The sequence below is a fragment of the Vanacampus margaritifer genome, chromosome 6 (assembly GCF_051991255.1).
Source record: "Vanacampus margaritifer isolate UIUO_Vmar chromosome 6, RoL_Vmar_1.0, whole genome shotgun sequence".
In the NCBI taxonomy this organism is placed as follows: Eukaryota; Metazoa; Chordata; class Actinopteri; order Syngnathiformes; family Syngnathidae; genus Vanacampus; species Vanacampus margaritifer.
Genome location: NC_135437.1, coordinates 19,720,636 through 19,741,200, shown reverse-complemented (window position 1 = coordinate 19,741,200; position 20,565 = coordinate 19,720,636). Strand labels below are relative to the sequence as shown.

The 20,565-nt window shown below is 41.2% G+C and overlaps 1 protein-coding gene across 1 annotated transcript; it reads right to left on the bottom strand.

The window, feature by feature from the left end:
- Positions 1-18,572: 18,572 nt before the first annotated feature.
- Positions 18,573-20,565, bottom strand: lrrc10b (leucine rich repeat containing 10B). The gene has a single exon (XM_077568687.1). The coding sequence runs from the start codon at positions 20,268-20,270 to the stop codon at positions 19,161-19,163; it is 1,110 nt and encodes a 369-aa protein (XP_077424813.1). The 5' UTR covers positions 20,271-20,565; the 3' UTR covers positions 18,573-19,160.

Sequence of the window (20,565 nt, the reverse complement as noted above, 5' to 3'; positions counted from 1 at the left end):
CTGACACACCAACACTATCAATTTGTCATCAAATCTGGACATACTGAACAAGATTTCTTCCCGACTGTGGCAATATTCTTTTATAATCCACTATATGGACATATATAAGTACGACGGGGTACGACGTATGAATATGAATTTTTTTGAGGGCCTGTTCAATATTCCGTGAAAAAAAACTCGTAAATTTGCGACTTTATAAAGTGGCTGATTTGCGAGAAAAAAAACTCAGACATTTACGAGAACTACACGTAGCGTACTACTCGACTGTTTGTGCCGATACTTTTCGGTCGGCTTTCCAAATAAGGAGATAGTCATTTCTTTAGCATAAATGAACCATATCATGTTAAGCATTCACTCTTTGAAGCGTTGTGTACGACCACCGGCCAGCGACAAAGACGCCACGCTTTGCGAAGGTCCACACCCGGACCATCACGCATTTAAGTTAATTTGTTAAAATCTATATTTACTTGTACATTTATGTTTCCAGAATTATTATTTCCACATTCATACATTTTGGTATTTTTTTTGTACAAGTATCTAAATTGATGTGTCGAATCTGCTGCTCTCCGTCATTCACTTGCATTTACCTAAAGTATGCTAGCATCTGATTGGATCGTGTTAGTCAGCTGATAGGGCATCAGGAAGTGTTGTCGCTCTGGTTGCGGTGAATGACGAGTAACGTTTAAATTTAAGGATGAATCCGTCTCCATCCTGTTGTTTTCATATTATAACCAGCGTCCCATTAACCACCAACGAATCCTCACATGATTAGACTATAGCTACGCTACGTGTATTTGTCGTAAGTTTCTTGAGTTTTTTTCTCGCAAATTTGCCACTTTAGAAAGTGTTCAAATGTGGCAAATTTGCACCTTTTTTTTTTCTCTGAATATTGCCCCCGCCCTCTAAAAGAGATATATTTATACTTGGCCCTAATACCCCAGAATTAAGAATTAATTATTCAATCTGAGGTTTGGTAAAGAGCCCTTAGTTTCCTAAAAGTGCTCGAAATGCACGGCCGAGGTCGAACACGATGTATCCCGCCGGGCATCCTCCAATTATATCGTACGTTGTACACTATATGTCCCATTAAACAAAAAACAGGCCCCAATAATAAGGTAATAAGCTCGGTCAGCAACATGTTTTCCCTTTTGTCTTATAAACACAGCAAGCGGCTCCGACTTGGACTATCTAATGAGGTCCAAACTTTTTCCTTTCGAGATGAGAATGATTCAGTGCAACAAATTAGGTGAGACTCCACAAAGCTCCCGGCATTAACTTTGCTTAGCTTTTTGTGCTACGGCTAACAAACAATAAGTGGACGGACTACTTTAGCGCTTAGCAACGAAATAGCCGGTTTATCCCTCTATTGTTTGTCTTTTCTTATTGTCCAATGCAAGTTTTGGGATGTGGCGTCAAGTGTCTGACTTCTTTGGAAAGGTGCCAGCTGTCGTTGCGCAATATTAAATTCAAGCTACGCTGGGCCGAGCGTGTGGATTGAAATGAAGCTGTCGGGGGGAGGGCGTGAATTTTGAATTTTGCTGAATCAGCTCGCTGATATTGTTCTGGGTCGTACCTTTTGGCAGGCAGACTCGGCCTCCGCCCCCAAACTCACCTTTTGACTTGTTTGAAGCATTTGTTCAAAAACCAGTGTGACTTCTCCCAATCAGGGTTCAAGCAAGCGTTATTTGAATTGTAACAATAATGAGAAACTTTTTTTGTTTGTTTTTTTGTTCACATTTGATTGTTGGTCAGTATGTGTGTGCTTTGGTGTTCTTGTGTTGGGTTTCTTTCTTTACAAACGTGATAAGAAAATCCTTCCGTTTTTGAGAACTTTATGTAAATATCGTCGGTGGAAATGAACATTTGTTGTACGAGTTTTCCTTTGTCACTTGAAATGATGACGAAAACGCGTTTATGATAACAGTGGTGATGTTGATGATGCTGATTATAACCGCCCTTCTTGAATAAGGGCTTTTGATGTCCGCTGTATTTTTGTGGGAGGGGGTCATGCACTTGGAGGAGGGAAGAGGGAAGGAGTGCTACCTGGCGCATCCCCGGGCCCACTGTAGTAACACTGCCACGTGGCTTCACTCCTGCAAATCAAATATGGGAGAAGCCTGAGTCACAAATGCACTCAGATATGTCTTTTTATGAGAATTATCGAAAGGCAGTCGCTCTGCTCCCCGTCCGTCTCTTTGGCGACGCCTTACCATGTCTTCTTATGGGCTTTGGGATTTACTGTAATGCCATTGTGTTAGACAGGATTGACCCTGCGCTCACACGGATGATGCCAGAGCACATTTGGAGGCGGGCATTGTGCAGCCAGAGGCCAGAAGAGGGCGAGCAAGCGTCTGGCCCCGAGGACTGCGCGGATTCTCTCTTTAAGCACAACCCACACCACAAAAGAGACTCGGGTCTTGCGCAGTGAGATCCAGTCATCTTCAAATTTTGCGCGTTTCATCTAAACATATATAAGACAGAAAGTTAGTGAAAGCTTTTGGGTTATTGGCACGCTGTTGCCGTGGCGATGCACTGTTTGCAAAGAACAATTGTGCTGTTTTTGAGGGTCTAGACCTCGGCGAAAAATTCAGGAAACTTTGTGCACACATAAGACTTGACAAAAACATTTATAATTTAGGGAGTTAGTGTGCAATTTCTTAAAATAGCTCAATGAAATTCTCAACTTATCATATATATATATATATATACATATACATTAGGGATGTTAGAAAAAATTGATTCGGCAATATATCGCGATATTACGGCGCGCAATTCTCGAATCGATTCAATATGCGGCCGAATCGATTTTTAAAAGTCATTTTTTATGGGAATATTCAACAAAAAGTCTTACTTAGGGTTTGGTTTTGCATATTAAGCATGGGAGAATGTTATATTAATGGAACATTAAGCCTTAATATTTGATTTCAGTGCTGTTCAAACATGAAACAGACTGCAACCTGAATTTTCAGATAAATAAATCTATTTTCATACAAATCTTACAGTGTACATGTACATGTTTACTGATTAGTATTTTCTAAATTTGAGTTTTAAAAAAATCGCAATAGTCAATTTAGAGATCCGTATCGGGATTAATCGGTATTGAATCGAATCGTGACCTATGAATCGTGATACGAATCGAATCCCCATATATATATATATATATATATATATATATATATATATATATATATATATATATATATATATATATATGTTTTTAAATGCCAGAAGCTGGTGGTTTTTAGGTTGGCATTTGCCATGTTTATTATTGTTGTAGCCGATAACTTTAAAACGAATAAGGTCACGGATTGGGAATATCTTCCATCTCAGAAGTAGAAAGAAAAAGTTTTTTTCAGAATGGCGGTAAATGTGAAAAGTCATCAGAAAGTAAAGCTGGGAAAAAAAGTTCAACTTTATTCTCCCATTCACATGCAGTATTTTTTTTTTTGTGTGAACATTTTTAATCATTTCAACAGAATAGATTATTTTGTATCTTTAGGGTTCCACTGAATCCAAAATGGACTCCACAAAGATGTGTGCCGTAACTGAAAAGCAAATGTACAATCTGGCTCAAGTTATTTCCATCCCTCTCTATGTCAACTGTTAATGCAGGTATGGTTTCGCATTTCATGTTTCAGACTGGCCCCACCATAAAAGTTACTCCAGCAGCCTGCAGGAAGGACAGTAGATTCGCTTGCGCCTCCATTTGTAATGCCATCCCATATTGGGCGTCCCGAGGGCTGGTTGGAGGGTGGGGGTGGGCAGACAACACACATTTATCGATGATCTAAAAATAATCTTTTACTCCGGATCCACACCCTACGAGTGTTTTGCTCTCTCTGCTAGTAGAAGTAATTTGGCTGCACTTTGAGCATCTTGGCTTGTCTAACATCGTGTTTGATTGGGGGGGGGGGAAGGGGGGGATATGCCCTGTGAAAAATGTGACTTACCCGGTATTGGTTTGCGATGTTGCGGCTAGCACTTCTGTTTCTTCACCTCCTCCCAGAACTTTCCGTGACTCACCTCCTCAACAAAGAGTGCTCAAGCTTAAATACACACAATTGTGATGTGTACAATCTAATTCCATGTATTTACTTATTTATTTATTTCTGTATTTTTGCCAACTTTGTAAAGTGTATAAATATCTATAAATATATGAACAAGACGGTACTGTATAGATTTTAGCTGCCTGGTAAGGTTCCTAGTATATACTTGGTAGACTAAAAGAAGTGTAGAGCTGTTCAAAAGCCAGTTACTGACATTCTCGCAGTAACTCGCTGCCACTGGCGCTTTTTATATCCTAAGTTTGAGTTCTGCTTTATTTTTTTATTCTCACCAGTGGGAGCCAAAGTGTGTTGTTGTCAAATTTGCCTCATCGTTTGTTAGTTAGTTCTTTTGTTGTTGTTGTTTTTCCCCTTCTTTTTTTTTTCTTTTTTTTTTTTTTTACAAGACACAGCGAGGTTCTGGCAGCCAGGAGAGTGCAATGGAACGCAGACTGGGACCCATTGCATTAATATGTGTGCGTGTGTGTTAAGTGTGTGTCAGTCCACGCTAGTGCAAGTGCGAGTGCTCTCTGTGCAAAAGCCCCCCCCCCCCCCCCTTTCCTCTGATGTGACCCGGTGTGTGTTAAGGTGCCGGATGACCGTTTTGGCTGAAGCTGGCAGACGCTCCGCCTCCCCATAACCACTCAACTCCTTCATTACAAAGCTTTATTTTAATCCTCCACCAAGTATAGATTTCCACTTCCTCCACTCGATTGTTCATTTACTCTCCCATTCAGACGGTAATGCATACACCTCCAGAGTCTAATTTACCAGTAATCCATGCTCTCTAATCTATCTGGGATTCTGTGTCCATTAGCGGCTCTTATTCCTTGCCTTATTTAATTTAATTATTTATTTATTTTGGGCAGAGCTCTGTGGACCAGACAGTGACCAAGCACACAAAAAAAGAAGGTAGAGCTTGAACCTCCTCCCCCAGGGCTGAACACATAAAAGAGAGGCAGAGGAGCTAGCATGGTTTAAATCAGGTCAGTCAAATTCATGTACAGTTTAGCTAGCACATGCTAACAATTTAAAAAACGATATACAGTTGGTAATAATATAATAACCTAGACTTCCATTTGAAAGTCGTAAGAGTTCAAAGCAGTTTAGAGCCCCTGTAAAGTGAATTTAAAGATTTGTGGAGTTTAACTGGTTTTCCACATTTCAGTTTCCTAATTTTTATTTGTTACATTTTTTTTTTTTTACTACTGACACACTTGGGCGTTCACAATAGAGGCCTCCTCCCTAACTGTATTGGCTACAGAAAGAACTTAAGCACCGTTGTTACAAGACCCGAGCTTGTTAGCGCGCAAGCTAGCTGCTGGCTAGCACTGCTCGTGCTCAAGCAATATATATATTTTATAGATATATTTTCACATCTCAAACGTGTAAGGATGTGACAGGCGGGGGGTTTGAGAAAGATACTAGATGAGGTGATTTCCATTTTTCAGCAGGATGTGGTTTCACACATTCTGCGGACGGCAGCGAAAACGGCTTGTTAAGACGTGATTTCAAAGCCTCATTTTATATAAGGGCTGATTTTAAAATAATAATAATAAAATTTAGCCATTCAAATTTGACAACATCACTCTTATCTGTGGTGTGTAAGATTTAGAAAATGTTTTTTTTTTTTTTTCACTTTACAGGGAATTTGACAGGATACATATTATAAATTGGGCAGCACATTAATTACAACTTGAATTAGCTAGTCAAGTCATTTTTGCTTATTTTTTTCCCGATTTTTAATGCCGTCTGTAATTTATTTATTACAGTAATCCCTTGTTGTAAATTGGTAGGCTACCCCATAAATTAGTGTCCTGATGAGATTTTGTGCTTTAAATCCAAATGCAAACCGAAATATTTAAAATGCTTTTTTTGTGGTGATTTTATTCGCCAAACCTGAATCAGGTTTATTTTCATCATTTTAAGTATACCATTTAACTTTTTCATGACCAGTACCTGAAAATACAGTACACATAGATGGGCACATTACACTCATTTATATTGTCAAGAATTCTTTATTTAACCCTGGAGAACCCAAGAACCCTTTTCTTCTTTGGAAAATTATGAATTATACATTAAATGACTGCTAAAGGTTCACTGAACACCAAAATATATGTTTTTTTCAATTTTAATCCTTGTTTTTTGAACTAGCTCAGAGTTGCTAATTTATCAAAATATATATATAAAACATACTCCTAGGCATTCTGCAACATGATATGAAATAGATTAACAAAAAAAAAACAATTTTACCATCTGATGGTTTGCTGAGAAGATGGTTTTGTTTGGATTGATTTCCAGCTCAACAAAACAGCATGTTGGCAGCCATCTTGTCACCACCACTCTGGCTCATGTAAGTGCAATATTCATCCACTAGATGGCCCCATGCAGGGGTCAGAAGTGGCACTCTGGACTTTTGAAGTTAAATTTGTAAAAAAAAAAAAAAAAAGGTCTTTGTTATTTGAGTAGCAGAATTTATAGGGGCCAAATTTGACCCCGTGGGTTCTCCAGGGTTAAAAAAAAAAAAAAAAAAAGCATTAAATTAGCTGTTTATGTCTTTAAATAGTTGGTCAATTGATTTATATACAATGAAACTATGATTAAAATCAACTATTTTACATGCAAGTTAAAACATTTTAATGTATTTTATTGAGCGTAGTTAATAGTGACATAATTACAAAAATACAATGAAATAATTGAAAAAGAATTGTAACTATTATCATTACAAAACTTTGCACATACACAATTTTCTTTTTCTTTTTTTCCTTTTAAACCTCATCCATGAATGACCAGGCCTATCTGTCCATTTTAACAACAAATATACATTCTCATAAGTGTTCATGCTTTTCAATGGAGGGCAGCTGTCAGCACAGCAAATTTCAAATCAAGGGCAGGCCCGCTCGGCGCCTCGTTTGTAGCGAGAGACTGTGAACAGCCTTAATTAAAGGTGGGACCCGCTCGCTAGTGGGCTACTTGTTGCGGACCATTACGACCCCTCCCTTGCACACTCTAAATTTATAACTAAGTGCTCTGACGTGTTGCTTGGTTGCTCTGTACATACGTGTGTTGTGCTTCTGTTGACGTCTCCGTGTTAGCGTAGCATCGGGTTGTTACCGGGCGTCCTGCGCAGAAGTCCTCGGCCTCTTGTGACTTGGCACTTGAGTCAGCCATTTCCGCACAAGCCATGATCATAATAACAAGGAGATGCTTGGTTAATGTCACCCTTACGCCGCTCTGCTGCTTCCCGCCTGCCGTCAAGCTGACCTGGCTTGAAATGCAAAGCGGTGAGGAAGGCTTGGCGGCTGAGCCCAGTGAGGCAGCGAGTGAGTGTTTCATCAAGGATCGAGAGGTCACATTGAGGGCGTCTGAAGGTCACGCCCGGTAGCACTTTGGTTTGGCGTTCCATGTTTTTTTTCTTCAGCCTCTCCTGTTTTTTGGCCGAGCGGACTGTGATCTTACTGGTGGTCGTTGTTCTCCTCCCATCAATGTTAGAGTGTGATGGACGGAGCCATGGAGCTGCGCTCTGATTTTTTTGTTCCATATTAAAGAATCATTTTTACTACATAATTCATCGGCTCTCTCAATGATTGATGAGTCGTTTTTCGAAAACAAACATCAGAGGGCTACTGCTAATTATTGTCACGGATGAATTATGCATTTATCACATGTTGCTTATTGTGACCAGTTGAATGGCCACATATAAACTTGATACTAAAGTAGAATCTCATGAAAGTGAAGAGAGGGAATTTAACTACTAATCTTGCTTACTCATAATATTCAGGCTTTTGACTTGAAGTGAAAGGCGAGGTGAATATATAGAATGTGAAAACATTAAAAAAAAAACACACACATTTTTGTTAAGCATCAAAAATATGTCCACACTTGTTTCCATATATAATGTTATCTATATTGGATATTAAAAGTCTACACACGCCCAAATGCCAGGTAATTTTTCTATTAATGGGTCCTATAAGTTGCACAAAAAAAGTAATCTTAGCTAGAAGTAAAGCAAAACTGACTGAAGTACTGTGGTTGCACAAGTGTACACACCCTCTTATCAGTTCTTTAGAATAAACCAATCACATTCAAACTCATCACAAATGGGGGCAACACACACCTGCCATCATTTTTATTGTTCTGTGATTAACCTTAAATACATTTGAGATGTTTTAGTAATCTTCTCCTGACTTGTATTTTGCTTAATAGCAAAAAAATACTGACTTTGGAACTGCTCGTAATTCCTTCCAATTTGTCCAAGGCCCCAATTCCAGCTGAAAGAAAACAGCCATGCTGCCACCACCAATGGGTAAGTTGTCACACTATATGGGGTAAGATGTCACACTGGATTTTGCAACTAATAAAACAACGACAAAACTATCCTTGTTCTCCTGTAAATTGTTTATCATCGATCTTGAAAATTTAACATTGTCATTGAGCAAACTTCAACATAAAATATTGTGAAATAGATTAAAGTCGTTAGGAACTGCTGGCATGTAGGTCATAGCTCTCAGCCTCAAATGCCTATTTTTATTCCCTTAAACTGGAAATTTGAGATTAAATTGAATAAAAATAAAAAATAAAGCATTTTGGTTAATGGATTGATGGATGGTTCACCATGAAACTTAAACCAGTCCTGACGTGGGCATACTGTAGTTCTAACAACAACTGGAAAATACGTTTTTAAACAATAAAACAAAACCTAGCAAACTCATTTCCTCATTCTTCAGACTCATCATCTGAAGAACAATTCTGATATATGTAAACCGAGTTGCCAGAGGTGCATTTTTCACTGGCCCATTCTTTGCATATGTGACAACCAACCCCAAATTGACTGAGAAAATATATAAAGTTGAAACATTTTACTTTGGGTTGTGCAAAACAGATAACTGGAACTCATCTCAGCTCACAATGTGCTGTTCTTTTCTCAGACAGTACACAACCCCTGACCATTTATACGAAGAAAACTAGTATTCCACTTTTTTGTCACACCCTCTGTTGGAGAAGAAAAATTGCAATGTGACAACTTACCCCATGCTACAACCAGCCCAGGTCTCCCCTATAGGCTAATATTGTTCTTAACTTTTCTAAAAGTGGGTCACCACTCTGTAGAGATACTTGAGTTAAGATAAAACCCAAAATGCTCAAAAGCAAGAATTTATGCTAACCAATGTTTCAACAACAACAAAAGTTCCTTATGTTGTTTTAAAATCTTTCATATATTTTTTCATGTGTTTTTATGAAAAAGTGTAAAACGACAGTAAATGACCTCACAGCGAGGCCTCCGTGTTAATTTGTCCTCTCTCCATTCCATCAGCGGCAGAAATATGGCGGTGTATTTGACTCCGAGCTGTCTGTTCCAGATTGGCCAATTAAGAGGCGAAGTCCGAATGAAGCAGGAAGGAGATAAGAACATGGGTGCGGTGAGGCAGGAGGGAAGGTGCCACAGACACACCACTTTGTCTTCTTATGTTTGTATGTATGTCGAGCCGAGACACATGGCGGGCTTAGCGGCCGGGACCCGAGCTTTGGGCCCTCCCCGAACCACGACAGACTGCCGCAGGCGAGCCAAGCTCAGCTACTCAACAGGAAAGCCTCGCTTGCGTCACCTTTGTCTATTTTTAGGAATGGCCGCACCCGCCTTTTCTCATCTTCAATGCCATCTCATTAAAAGGCAAACTGTTGCACCCTCACCTGAACCGGATATGTATGTTTTTGCAGTCTAGTATTTTGGCATAATATTTTTCAGGACAATAATCTAATTATGATCCCCCAAGGCGTGAAGATTTTTTTTTTGAAAAGAACTGGGGGGGGGGGGGGACGATCCACAAATACAATATGCAAATCTGCAGGTGTGCGGGGTTCGACTCGACATGAGTAACATCACCTAGATCAGTGGACCTCAACCCTGGTCTCCCACAGTCAACACAGGTGAGGATCATTATCAGACTTCTCCAGATCTTGCCGATTAGCTGATCACATGAATCACCTGTGTTGGCTGTGGGAGACATGGAAAAAGGGATGGATAGTGGTCCCAGAGGACCGGGGTTGAGGACCCCTGACCTAGAGGGAGCATATACTGTATACCAGAGTTTACCAATTCCGGTCCTCGAGATCTGGAGTCTTGCAGGTTTTTAGACGTTTCTGCCTACTTTGTATCAGGTGTGTTGGTTGGTAGGCGGAAACATCTAAAACCTGCATGACTCCGGCCCTCGAGGACCGGAATTGGTGAACCCTGCTGTATATTGTAACAATAAATGATCTAAAATGGAACCTTGAGGCACACCACGTTACTTAACTCATTCACTGCCATTGACGGCTATAGACGTCAAAAATTCATTTTAACTTTCTATTAGTTTAACATTTTTTCCACTTATTAACAAGAGTATGAAAACCTAGGAGATTTTTTTTATTGTACATTTAGAACAGATATCAAATTTGTGATTAATCGTGACTTAACTATTAAAGTCATGAGATTAATTACGACGGCTGAAACGATTTTTAAAAAATATATAAAAAAATTAGGGGCGTCAGGTAATTAAAAATTTTAATCGATTAGTCACAAATTTGATATCTGTTTTAAATGTACAATAAAAAAAAATCAAAATTTGCATACTGTTGTTAACAAAAGTGGAAAAAGATGTTAAACTAATAGAAATAGTGCAAATGAATTTTTGACGTCTATAGCCGTCAATGGCAGTGAATGAGTTAATAGACTTTGGAGGAGCATGTATAGAAATTTACCATGAACCTTTAAAAAAAAACATTTGGCATGATTTCAAAGTAGGGTTTTAAACTAAGCAGTTTAAAAGTTTGTTGCAGTTGACTTCTGTAGTGTTGCTGATCTCGCTCGCCTCCATTTCGTGCCGCATCATAACCGAAACTGGCGACCGCTCAGCCTGTTTGTGTTCATCGATGGACAATCCCATGTTGGCCTGGTGACAACTGCGGCGCCGATGCGCCTTTAACTGCAACCAAAATTACCTCCAGTCAAATGCCACCTTTGCAAAAGAGATCATTAGAAATATGAAATATGCCAGCGATATGCGCATTGTGTGCAAGAGAAAAGAAGCAGGAAATGAGACTGTCACTTTCAATGACGCAGGCGTTTCCCTCAAGTTATTTTTTGCCGGCGAAGATAATGAAGCGCTCCAGACTTGGCATGACAGCATGTCAAGCTAAAAAAAAAAAAAAAAAAAACTGCACTGAAAGCAACAGCTTGGTAAAGATAGGCCCTGCAGACTGGCAGCCTTGGACAGATGGGGGGGAGGAAGGCGAGCAAAAAGTGGCGTGACGGAGGTGAGGATGCAGCATGAGACAGGAAAAAAGAAAAGAAAAAAGAGAGGGATGACAATTAAAATAGTTTGATTATCAGTGTCGCATTTACTGATGCACTAATCCAAAGGGGGGTGCGGGGGGGGGGGGTTCAGATTCTGTCAAAAACATAGCGTGAGCAATAAAACATTAAACATCTTAATGCTTAATAGTTTGACGACTCTTTTACTTGGCTGAGTTAATTTCAAGGGGGAAAACACACACAAGGGAATTAGATTGTCTGAAAAACCACACAGATATTCAGCTCAGGCTGTTCTGTATTTTTATTTGATTTTTTAAATACACCTGAGGGTGTCTGAGACGATAATGCGATGTACATGTAGATGTATCGTACACAGATGGCGAGTGTGCACATTTTCTTCCAATTAGCATTCTGCTCGACGTTTTTATCAAGATGTCAATGCAAATTTCCAACCATCCATCATTTTATAACCTCCATTTTACAGTCCGAGGCCAGTGTGGCGTCATACTGCCACCCAGTGGCTGAAAGATAAATTACCTAACCCTAACAACAACAATAGCAGGAGAAGAAAACAAATGATAATATTTACTAGCATGTTAAGATTGTCAGCACATTTCCTATACCGGGTAGCCGCCAAAAAACAAATGAGTAGTCCCGCAGGCCTGTTCTACAAATTGCTTATCAGTAGTGGAACATTGTGATTTCCAAGGAATGCCTTATAAGTGATCATTTGAAAATATAAGAACTTATTTTATCTTTCTTGCAAATTTTGTGAGAAAATGTTGACAAGGTTTATACTTTAAAATGAGAAACTGTAGTGGTGCAGCTGAATGTAATTCTTAATTAAAAAATAACTAATTAAAGGTAATTTAAGCAAATTTGTCACTTTAGAATTGTATAAATAGTACCCGTTCATATTAATCAATACCCAAGAAGTAACTGTCATGATATCCGTAACTTGACCATAATGATCAACTTGGTTTTAATTTGAATTTATAGAGAGGTGAAAATGTAACAATATGCAAATTATCTCACTGGATTATCATCTCGTGTTAGCACTCTTTAGGCTATCTGGATTCAATTCAAGAAAGTTGTTTTCAAAAGCTCTTCTGCACTCATTTAATAAAAGATTCACATCAGTGTCGACTGCAAATCCCATTTTCTGACAACTTCCAGTTGAGTTGCGTTCCATTAAATCTCAAAGAAAAGCGTCCAGACAATGTTTGCCTCTTTTATTTGTGCTTACAGTGCCGGCCGGTTTGCCCTGAGGATTTACTCATCCATCAGCGTATCCAATGACGTTTCCATTACTGTACGGTCTCGCATGGCTGAGCAGGAGCGGACGGTCGTGATGACTGAGGGGCTGTGACTGACCACCAACAACCCTCATGATCTTCTTCTTATGGGGCGAGAATGTGATGGTTGGCTGGGCGAAGACGGGAGGGATGTTACATCGGTGACAGGGAGCACGGGGATTGGCTACACAGGTGCTTCAACCGCTACTATTAACTCATTCACTGCCATTGACAGCAATAGACGTCAAAAATTGATTTGAACTATTTCTATTAGTTTAACATTTTTTTCCATTTTTGTTAAGAGTATGAAAGCCTAGATTTTTTTTTTGTTACATTTAGAACAGATATAACATTTGTGATTAATCGTGAGTTAACGAGTGAAGTCATGCGATTAATTACGATTACAAATTTTTATCGCCTGATGCCTCTAATTTTTAATAATCTTTTCTTTTAATTTTTTTCTTTTAATTTTTAATAATCTTTTTTTTAAAGAAAAGATTATTAAAAATTAGGGGCGCCGCGCGATTAAATGTTTTAATCGTAATTAATCGCATGACTTCACTAGTTAACTCACAATTAATCACACATTTTATATCTGTTCTAATACAATAAAAAAAAAATCTAGGTTTTCATACTCTTGTTAACAAAAGTGGGAAAAAATGGTAAACTAATAAAAATAGTTCAAATAAATTTTTGACGTCTATAGCCGTCAATGGCAATGAATGAGTTAATACGGGTGATTGGGAAATTGGGACGGTGCCTCACTGAATATGAACCATAGAAAGCTAAAGAGGGAGTCAACTTAATCCTTTGACAACAGTTGCATACATTTAAAAGTTCAAGTTTCACACAGCTGTAGAAAACCTCCCTGGATGTGGCCACGAGAGGAAAATTGATGACAAATTGAAAAGATAGATAATTAAGCGCCCACAACTTCCAAAGAGATTAGAGGTGAACTGCAAGGTGGTTTCACAAGTGGATTTAATCAGACAACTGAAAAACACTCCACAGACAGCAACTTATAAAAAAGACATTAGAATTCAACAAAAGGCTTTGAGGAATTATTCTCAAGACAGACACACAAAAAAATACTTTTCTGAGGAGACATGCTATGTTCTGGGGCTGCTTTGCTACATCCACCATTGGATGTCTTAAACGTGTGCAACATACAATGAAAACCTAAGAATGGAAACAGAAAAAGAAATCTGGAATTTTTTTTAATTAATTATTATTATTATTACTACTATTCATTATTTTAAAAAGTAAACAGAAAATAAGGCGCTGTGGAATAACAATAGCAACAGAAATAACAAACCGACCCTAATGCTGCATTCGAGGAAGGTGGGAAGTCGGATATATCCCACTTGGATTCACCCAGTTCCAAACTCAAAGCATTCGAGGAAAGTGTAAACAACAAAGATGGCTGAATCCGTAAATATTTATTGTTCTGCTTAACGCAGTCAGTCGAAATTATGTTATGTAAAGTTACTTTTTGCAAATAACTTTTCGAATGACTTCAAATATAAACCGGGTGATGAAGTCTGGGTTCTTTTTTTTTTCCCGACTTTGCAACTCAGACTTCCGAGTTCAAATGGGTGTTCCCGTGCATACTTCCTGGTATGAAGTCAGAAAAATCCGACGTCCCACTGTCCTCGAATGCAGCATTAATACACGAAAACTAATGAGACAACGAGGCACACCTGGACAAAACACGAGTAACTGGAGGGAGCTCATTGGTTGACACAAGGGACCAGGCCCGACGAGAACATGTGGAAACAAAAACCTAATGAAGCAAGATATGAAAAAAGGAAACGGGGAAAACAGGAAACAAAACTCAATCTCAGTCAACACAACAAAGATTGATAGATGACATGCAAAACATCAAGTGTAAATATGCCAACAGACTAAGAAGTAGCTTCTTTTTTCTTTTTTTTCTTTTGTAGAAGTTTAGCCAAAGCCAACTCTCTACTGAGACCTATTTTGTCAGTCGATTTTTATTTTTTTTATGTGGGTGAGTATGTGCATGTGCGTGTGTGCGTGCGTGTGATTGTGTATTCATTAGTTCACCTAAAACCTATTTAAAAAATCCCATACCGTTCACCTAAACCGATCACTTCCAGCCAGAGTCGAGAGGCCGTCAGGAGACCTGAGGAAGGACCAAAGAAAAGAAAGGAAAGTGAAATCCAGCACCGACCAGACATCACCCACCAGGCCACCAACCAGAGTCCTTCACCAACCCCAGAAATAAATCAGGGAGACCTCAAGAGACCAAAGGAGAGACTGAGGAAAGGAAGGAAGGACAGACGAAGCAGAGTGAGATCCACAGACATCAGCCTCCACCGATTCAACGACCAGAGGAAGAAGCAGATTGTGTCTGAGTTTCGATAGATGCTGGTGTGGTGGATCTGACATGCATGAAAACCTCCACCAAAGAGGGGAGCCGTCAACCAGGACAGAGCAAGCACAACCCCCCAGGGCCCCCCAGGCCACGGCAGCGCCAAGGGACAACCCCCGGACCCACCCCAACACGGCCCGCGCCCCCAACCCAACGCAGCAGGACAGGGCACTGCAGGCCTGCCAGGCACCCCACCGGTCCCCAGCACCCGCTCCTCCCATGACCCCCCGCCCCCACCTCAATCCAGCCCCAGTACCCCAACAGCCAGCCCCCCAGACCCCGGGGACCCCCCGCACCCAGGCATCGGTGCCGAAGAGGGGCCGGACAGCGCCCACCCCACCTCCCGCCGCATGGAGGGACGGAACACCGGGGGCACCGGGGGACGGGCGGCACCCCCGATCCCCAGGCCCAGCGGGGAAAGGCCCCGGTCGTCACTCCAGCGTTCTTAGTTGAAAGCTAACCCTGTTACTGAGTTCGCCAGCTCGCCGACTGGCGAACTCTACCCCTAAACCTTGAATGTGACCCCACCCAGTGTATATACAAGTGTGTGTGTGGTGCATTAAAATTGGGAGCAGGTGAACCGGAGCAGAGGGAAATGATATCCCCACACTCCGATCTACCCGCCTCCCGGGCATGTCAGTGAGTGTATGTGGTGCATTAAAAAAATAAATAGGGAGTCGATTTTCAGTCACATCATCATTTTGGTGAAATAACACATCTCTGTTGAGACTTTTCTCTTACAGTGGAAAGTGAGCGAGGCACTTGCTGGTGTTCACTGACCTACATAGGACGGGTGAGAGTAAACAAAAACGCGAAATATTGCGAGGGGGTGCGACACAGATTCCCACAGACGTCTGTCATAAATATATATGCTGTGTTAGTATATCGCTCGTGTCAGATGGAATCTTCGTAACTGCAAGACCAAAAACATATTTTTTGGTCTCCTTTTGAAATTAAGCAAACCGTAGGAGTGGCGTAGCTCAGGTGGTAGCGTGGCAGTCTCCCAAGCTGAAGCTCACGTGTTCGTTCCTGTGTAACATTTTTTTTATATATAAACTAATCAAATTTAGTCAAAATCTCCCCTTACAAAATTTACTTAAAATTTCTGAGTAAAAATTGTATATAGTTTTTTTTTTTTTCGTGGGATATAGGCGAATTCTGGGTAAATAATAAAATAAATAAATAAATACAATTTACTCCTCCAAATGTAAATTTTACCCTGCTTAGAAAAAATTTAAAAAAAATATTGTACATGAAAAATAACAAAGGTATCAAGTGAATTATAGACACAATATTAAATTTTTATTGCTGAAAATGGCTAAATGAGTCAAATATCCCTTTAACATTTTTCTTGCAGTGTAAAACAAAACAACTCCTTCCTTACACCCCCAAAAATGACACATTACTTCTGAATATTTAGTGACAATACGGTGCCATGGTGTACTGTACCACGCCTCGCACCCGAAATCAGCGGCTCAGGCTCACACCAGACTCTAACGAGGACAAGCAAACGAGCCATATAGGAAAAGGATGGACAGTGAAAATGAAAAATGAATTTGGTTACATCTCGACATTTAATGCATGCCCGTTCATGTGTGAATCTTGTGTTCCCGGGATGATAAATATTCCAGCAAAGCAATCATCGGATCGAGTGTGCCGGGCAACACCGGCAGCGACGACACACCGACACACGAGAGTACGCGGCGGCATGAATATTTCAGCGCCTGGATGAATATTTCACTCTTTCAATGAGAAGGGAAAAAAGATGCGAGGATTGCGTTACGCTGAGAGCCCTCCATGAATAATGACTGCGAGGATGAGAGCAGGACATGTTCACGTTCGGAGGCACAGAGGTGCGAAAAAAGAAGTACACAAAGCTGATGATGGACCCGAGGCCGTGACCTACAAGGAGGTGCGGCGAGTGAGGAAAATTTAGAATGGGCTGCTTGTTGCTTCCTGTTTGAAGGCGTCCTACATGTGGACTTACCTTATATGGTGAATCTGTTATGTTGGGCCTCACGGCAGTGCTTACGCGACGCTGACGCCGGGAAGGGGCTCGTGTGTTTAGCACGTCATAAATATTTTGTAGCTCTAAATCCAATACGGACTTTTACACGGTGGCCTTGAGGTGTGCCGCTAGCTACATAAAACACACGCGGACCACGATGAGTGTACGCTGCCAGAAAGAAATGCAGGACAGTATTTTCCAACCTAATTGAGCCTTGGCACATATTTTACATTAGAAAAATCACCTTCAGAGTAAGTCTTATTCTTTTGTATGAGTGGCAGCAGGTGGCTTCATTGGCTAATTGTACATTCTGCCATCTAGTGGACAAGCATAGCATTGTTCTTCCTGTCACAGATCCTGGCAGTGATAGATGAACCAAGATAGAATATTTGTAGTGAATACACTGGTGACTTGAGATGGCAGCTTCATTCTTACATGACCCCGACGCGTATGTAAAATCATCTTTCCCCATTGACACGAATAGAAATGCTGTTAATTCGTTCTAACCTTCTCCCCAAATTTGTTTTGCATTTTTTCGCAAAGAGTTACGGCCGAACTGTTGTAAATGAAAGCCCTGTTTACAATATCTTGTTAAGATGAATATTTAAGATATTGAATTAATGTTTTTGTACAGTCTACCTCTATAGCAAGGTAAATGGGAAGTCAGATTTTTACGACTTTATACCAGGAAGTCGGGGGGAAAAAAGGATCCCGACTTCACTGACCGGCTTCAATTGACAACACCATGGAGAGATAGACCAAGAATGGCAAAACATAATTTACAAGATTTTAAACAGATACTGTATTTTCCGGACTATAAGTCGCTCCAGAGTATAAATTGCACAAGGCCAAAAATGCATTAAAAAACATACATAAGTCGCACTGGAGTATAAGTCACATTAAGTATCTATAGTATATTATAGTATAAGTCTAGAGTGCCCTCTTGTGGCTGTCTGTGAAATTATAGTCCCCCATAATTGAGCAGCATAATTCAGCCTAATGGGTACTGGATTTCGGGGTAACTATTTGTACCTTTATCTATAGGTTTAGTATAGTGCCATGGCAGGTGCCAACTTTTATTACATTTCCAAACCCAGCTTTTTTGCATCAGTAATCAATTACATTATTTTTGTTGAGAATGTCTCTGAATGTTTCCCTTAGCGTGGATATAGCTCGTCTTGCCAGAACTGAAATCTTGTTTAACTTCTAGTTGTTGCTGCAACTATTGCACACAATCACATCATTTTGATTGATTACTAATCATTTGACAAATTAATTATTATCCCGAGCACCAAAGTAGTGACAAGCCATTTGACAAAAGCTGCAGTGATGACACAACTAGTGGGCTTCCTTTATTAGAAATAATTGACAGTGATTTCCTCAGGTAGGCGGCAATTTAATAACGATACTAGGGGTGTGCCAAAAAATCGATTCTCATAAGAATCGTGATTATCATTTAATACGATTCAGAATCGATTTTAAATGTCCCAAAATAAATTTTATTTAAATTATTTTATACTGTCTTGCCTTTGTTTGTGTGTGCCTTTATTTGGAGCGCTGTTGGTGTTGTACCCGTTTTGGCCACTGTGGGGCAGTGTGGTTCCACGCGGTGTAATATATTGCTAAGTTGTACCCACATTAGAGAGTAGAAGGCAAAAGTCCCGATCAAGTTATTCCAATAAAAGTTTTTTTTTTAAGTGTGGAGCCGTTCTTTTGAGTGAGAAAAGTGCCGCGAGTAGCGCGCTATTTAGCATTAGCGAGTCAGACTGGAGTCGATCATTACAATTCCTTGCACATCTATAAATTGAAGCAAAAATCATTGTCAATCAAATCATTCTGAATCAAAAATCGCCCTCACTCGAAAATCGATTCTGAATCGAATCGCAGACCCAAAAATCGGAATCGAATCGAATCGTGAGACATTCAAAGATTCCCACCCCTAAACGGTACACAACGCATGTGTGCACAGACACACACAGTTCTGCTTTGCTTCACAGTGGCCTGAGATGAAGCTCGTACTTTTATTTTCACCGCTCACGAGAAATGTAAAACTAGCAGTGTCAAAGTAAAGAGCCTTGCTGTACACCTGCCTGCAGATCCTCTCAATCTGGATGGAGGTTTGACCTCATGCCTCCATCTTGGTGTCCATATCCTCCTCATACTCGTAGTCTATGTAAGCCCTGTCGTACTCCAGCTCTTCTCCCTCGTACTCCAAGCGCTCGCCCTCGTAGATCAGCTCCTCCGTCTCGTACTCAAACGCCTCCTCGTCGTACTCGAGGACCGCAGACCCGGCTTCCTCCTCGTCCTCGTCATCGGCGGCTCGTTTGGAGCTGTTTTTCAAAATGCCGTGAATGATGGGCTCCTCTCCCACCAGGGCCGCCTCCTCTTCCTCCTGGCGCCTCCTGTCCTTCCTGGCCTCTCGCTCCTCCAAGAACTCTGCAGCGCCTTCGCCGACCACCGTCACCTCCTCGCCCACTTTCGGAGGCTCCTTGACCGGATTGTGATCGTAGGAGAAGAGGCGAAGTGATGGGAGGCGCTTCAGGCTGGGGAACTCGGATATTTTGTTGCGGTCCAGGTCCAGGATCTCTAAGCCCTCCATGTTCAGGAGGACTTTGGGGAAGGTCTGGAAGCGATTCCCGTAGAGCCACAGACCCCTCAAAGAGTCCATGCGGCACAGGTCGGGAGGCAACGTCTTCAGGCGGTTGTCACCGATCTGCAGGGATTTGAGGTTGGGGAGTTCATACAGCTCTTTGGGAAACCACTGGAAGTAGTTGCTCTCCAGCCACAGGCAGCGGAGACTCCGCAGGTTCTTCAGCTCGGGCGGGAGCGTCATGAGGCGGTTGCTGCCCAGGTAGAGGCGACTGAGGTTCGCCAGCTGGCAGACGGCGAGGGGAACGTCCTCCATTTTGTTGAAATCCAGAGCGAGGATCCGCAGACCTTGAAGCCGGGCGATGCCGTCGGGAAGCCCGCGGAGGCCGTTCCCACAAACGTAGAGCTTCTCCACATGCGTCAGTCCGCAAACACGAGCAGGTAAGCGCTTGAATTTACGGTAGCTCAAGTCCAACACCGGGTCGCCGCTCTCCAACAACTCATCCACCCCCAGCGGAAGCTCTTCCTCCACTTCCTCCTCTTTTTTCTTCTTCTTCCGCACTATTTCCACCTCTTCGCCGTCTTTCTCTTCCTCCTCCTCGTCCTCCTCCTCGTCTCCCTCGCCCTTCCCGGAGGAGTTGCCCATTCGGTCGGCCCCCGGACTGCGTGCTCGAGTCAGAGCCGAGTCATGTGATGTGATGACAGACCAACTTAGTCGCTGCTTTCGTTTTGAGCTTGCAAAAAAACATGGCCCCTCAGGCTAATTAGATGTCGCCACGCCACGTTCGGCGAGGCGGCTCTTTGTGTCTTCATCTAGCACAATGCAGAGTAATACAAGTAGTAGTAGTAGTAATAATAGTAGTAGTAATAATAGTAGTAGTAGTAGTACTGAAGGTAGTCAAGCTCTAGTATATAAAACGCAATTTTGAGTCTTACACTCC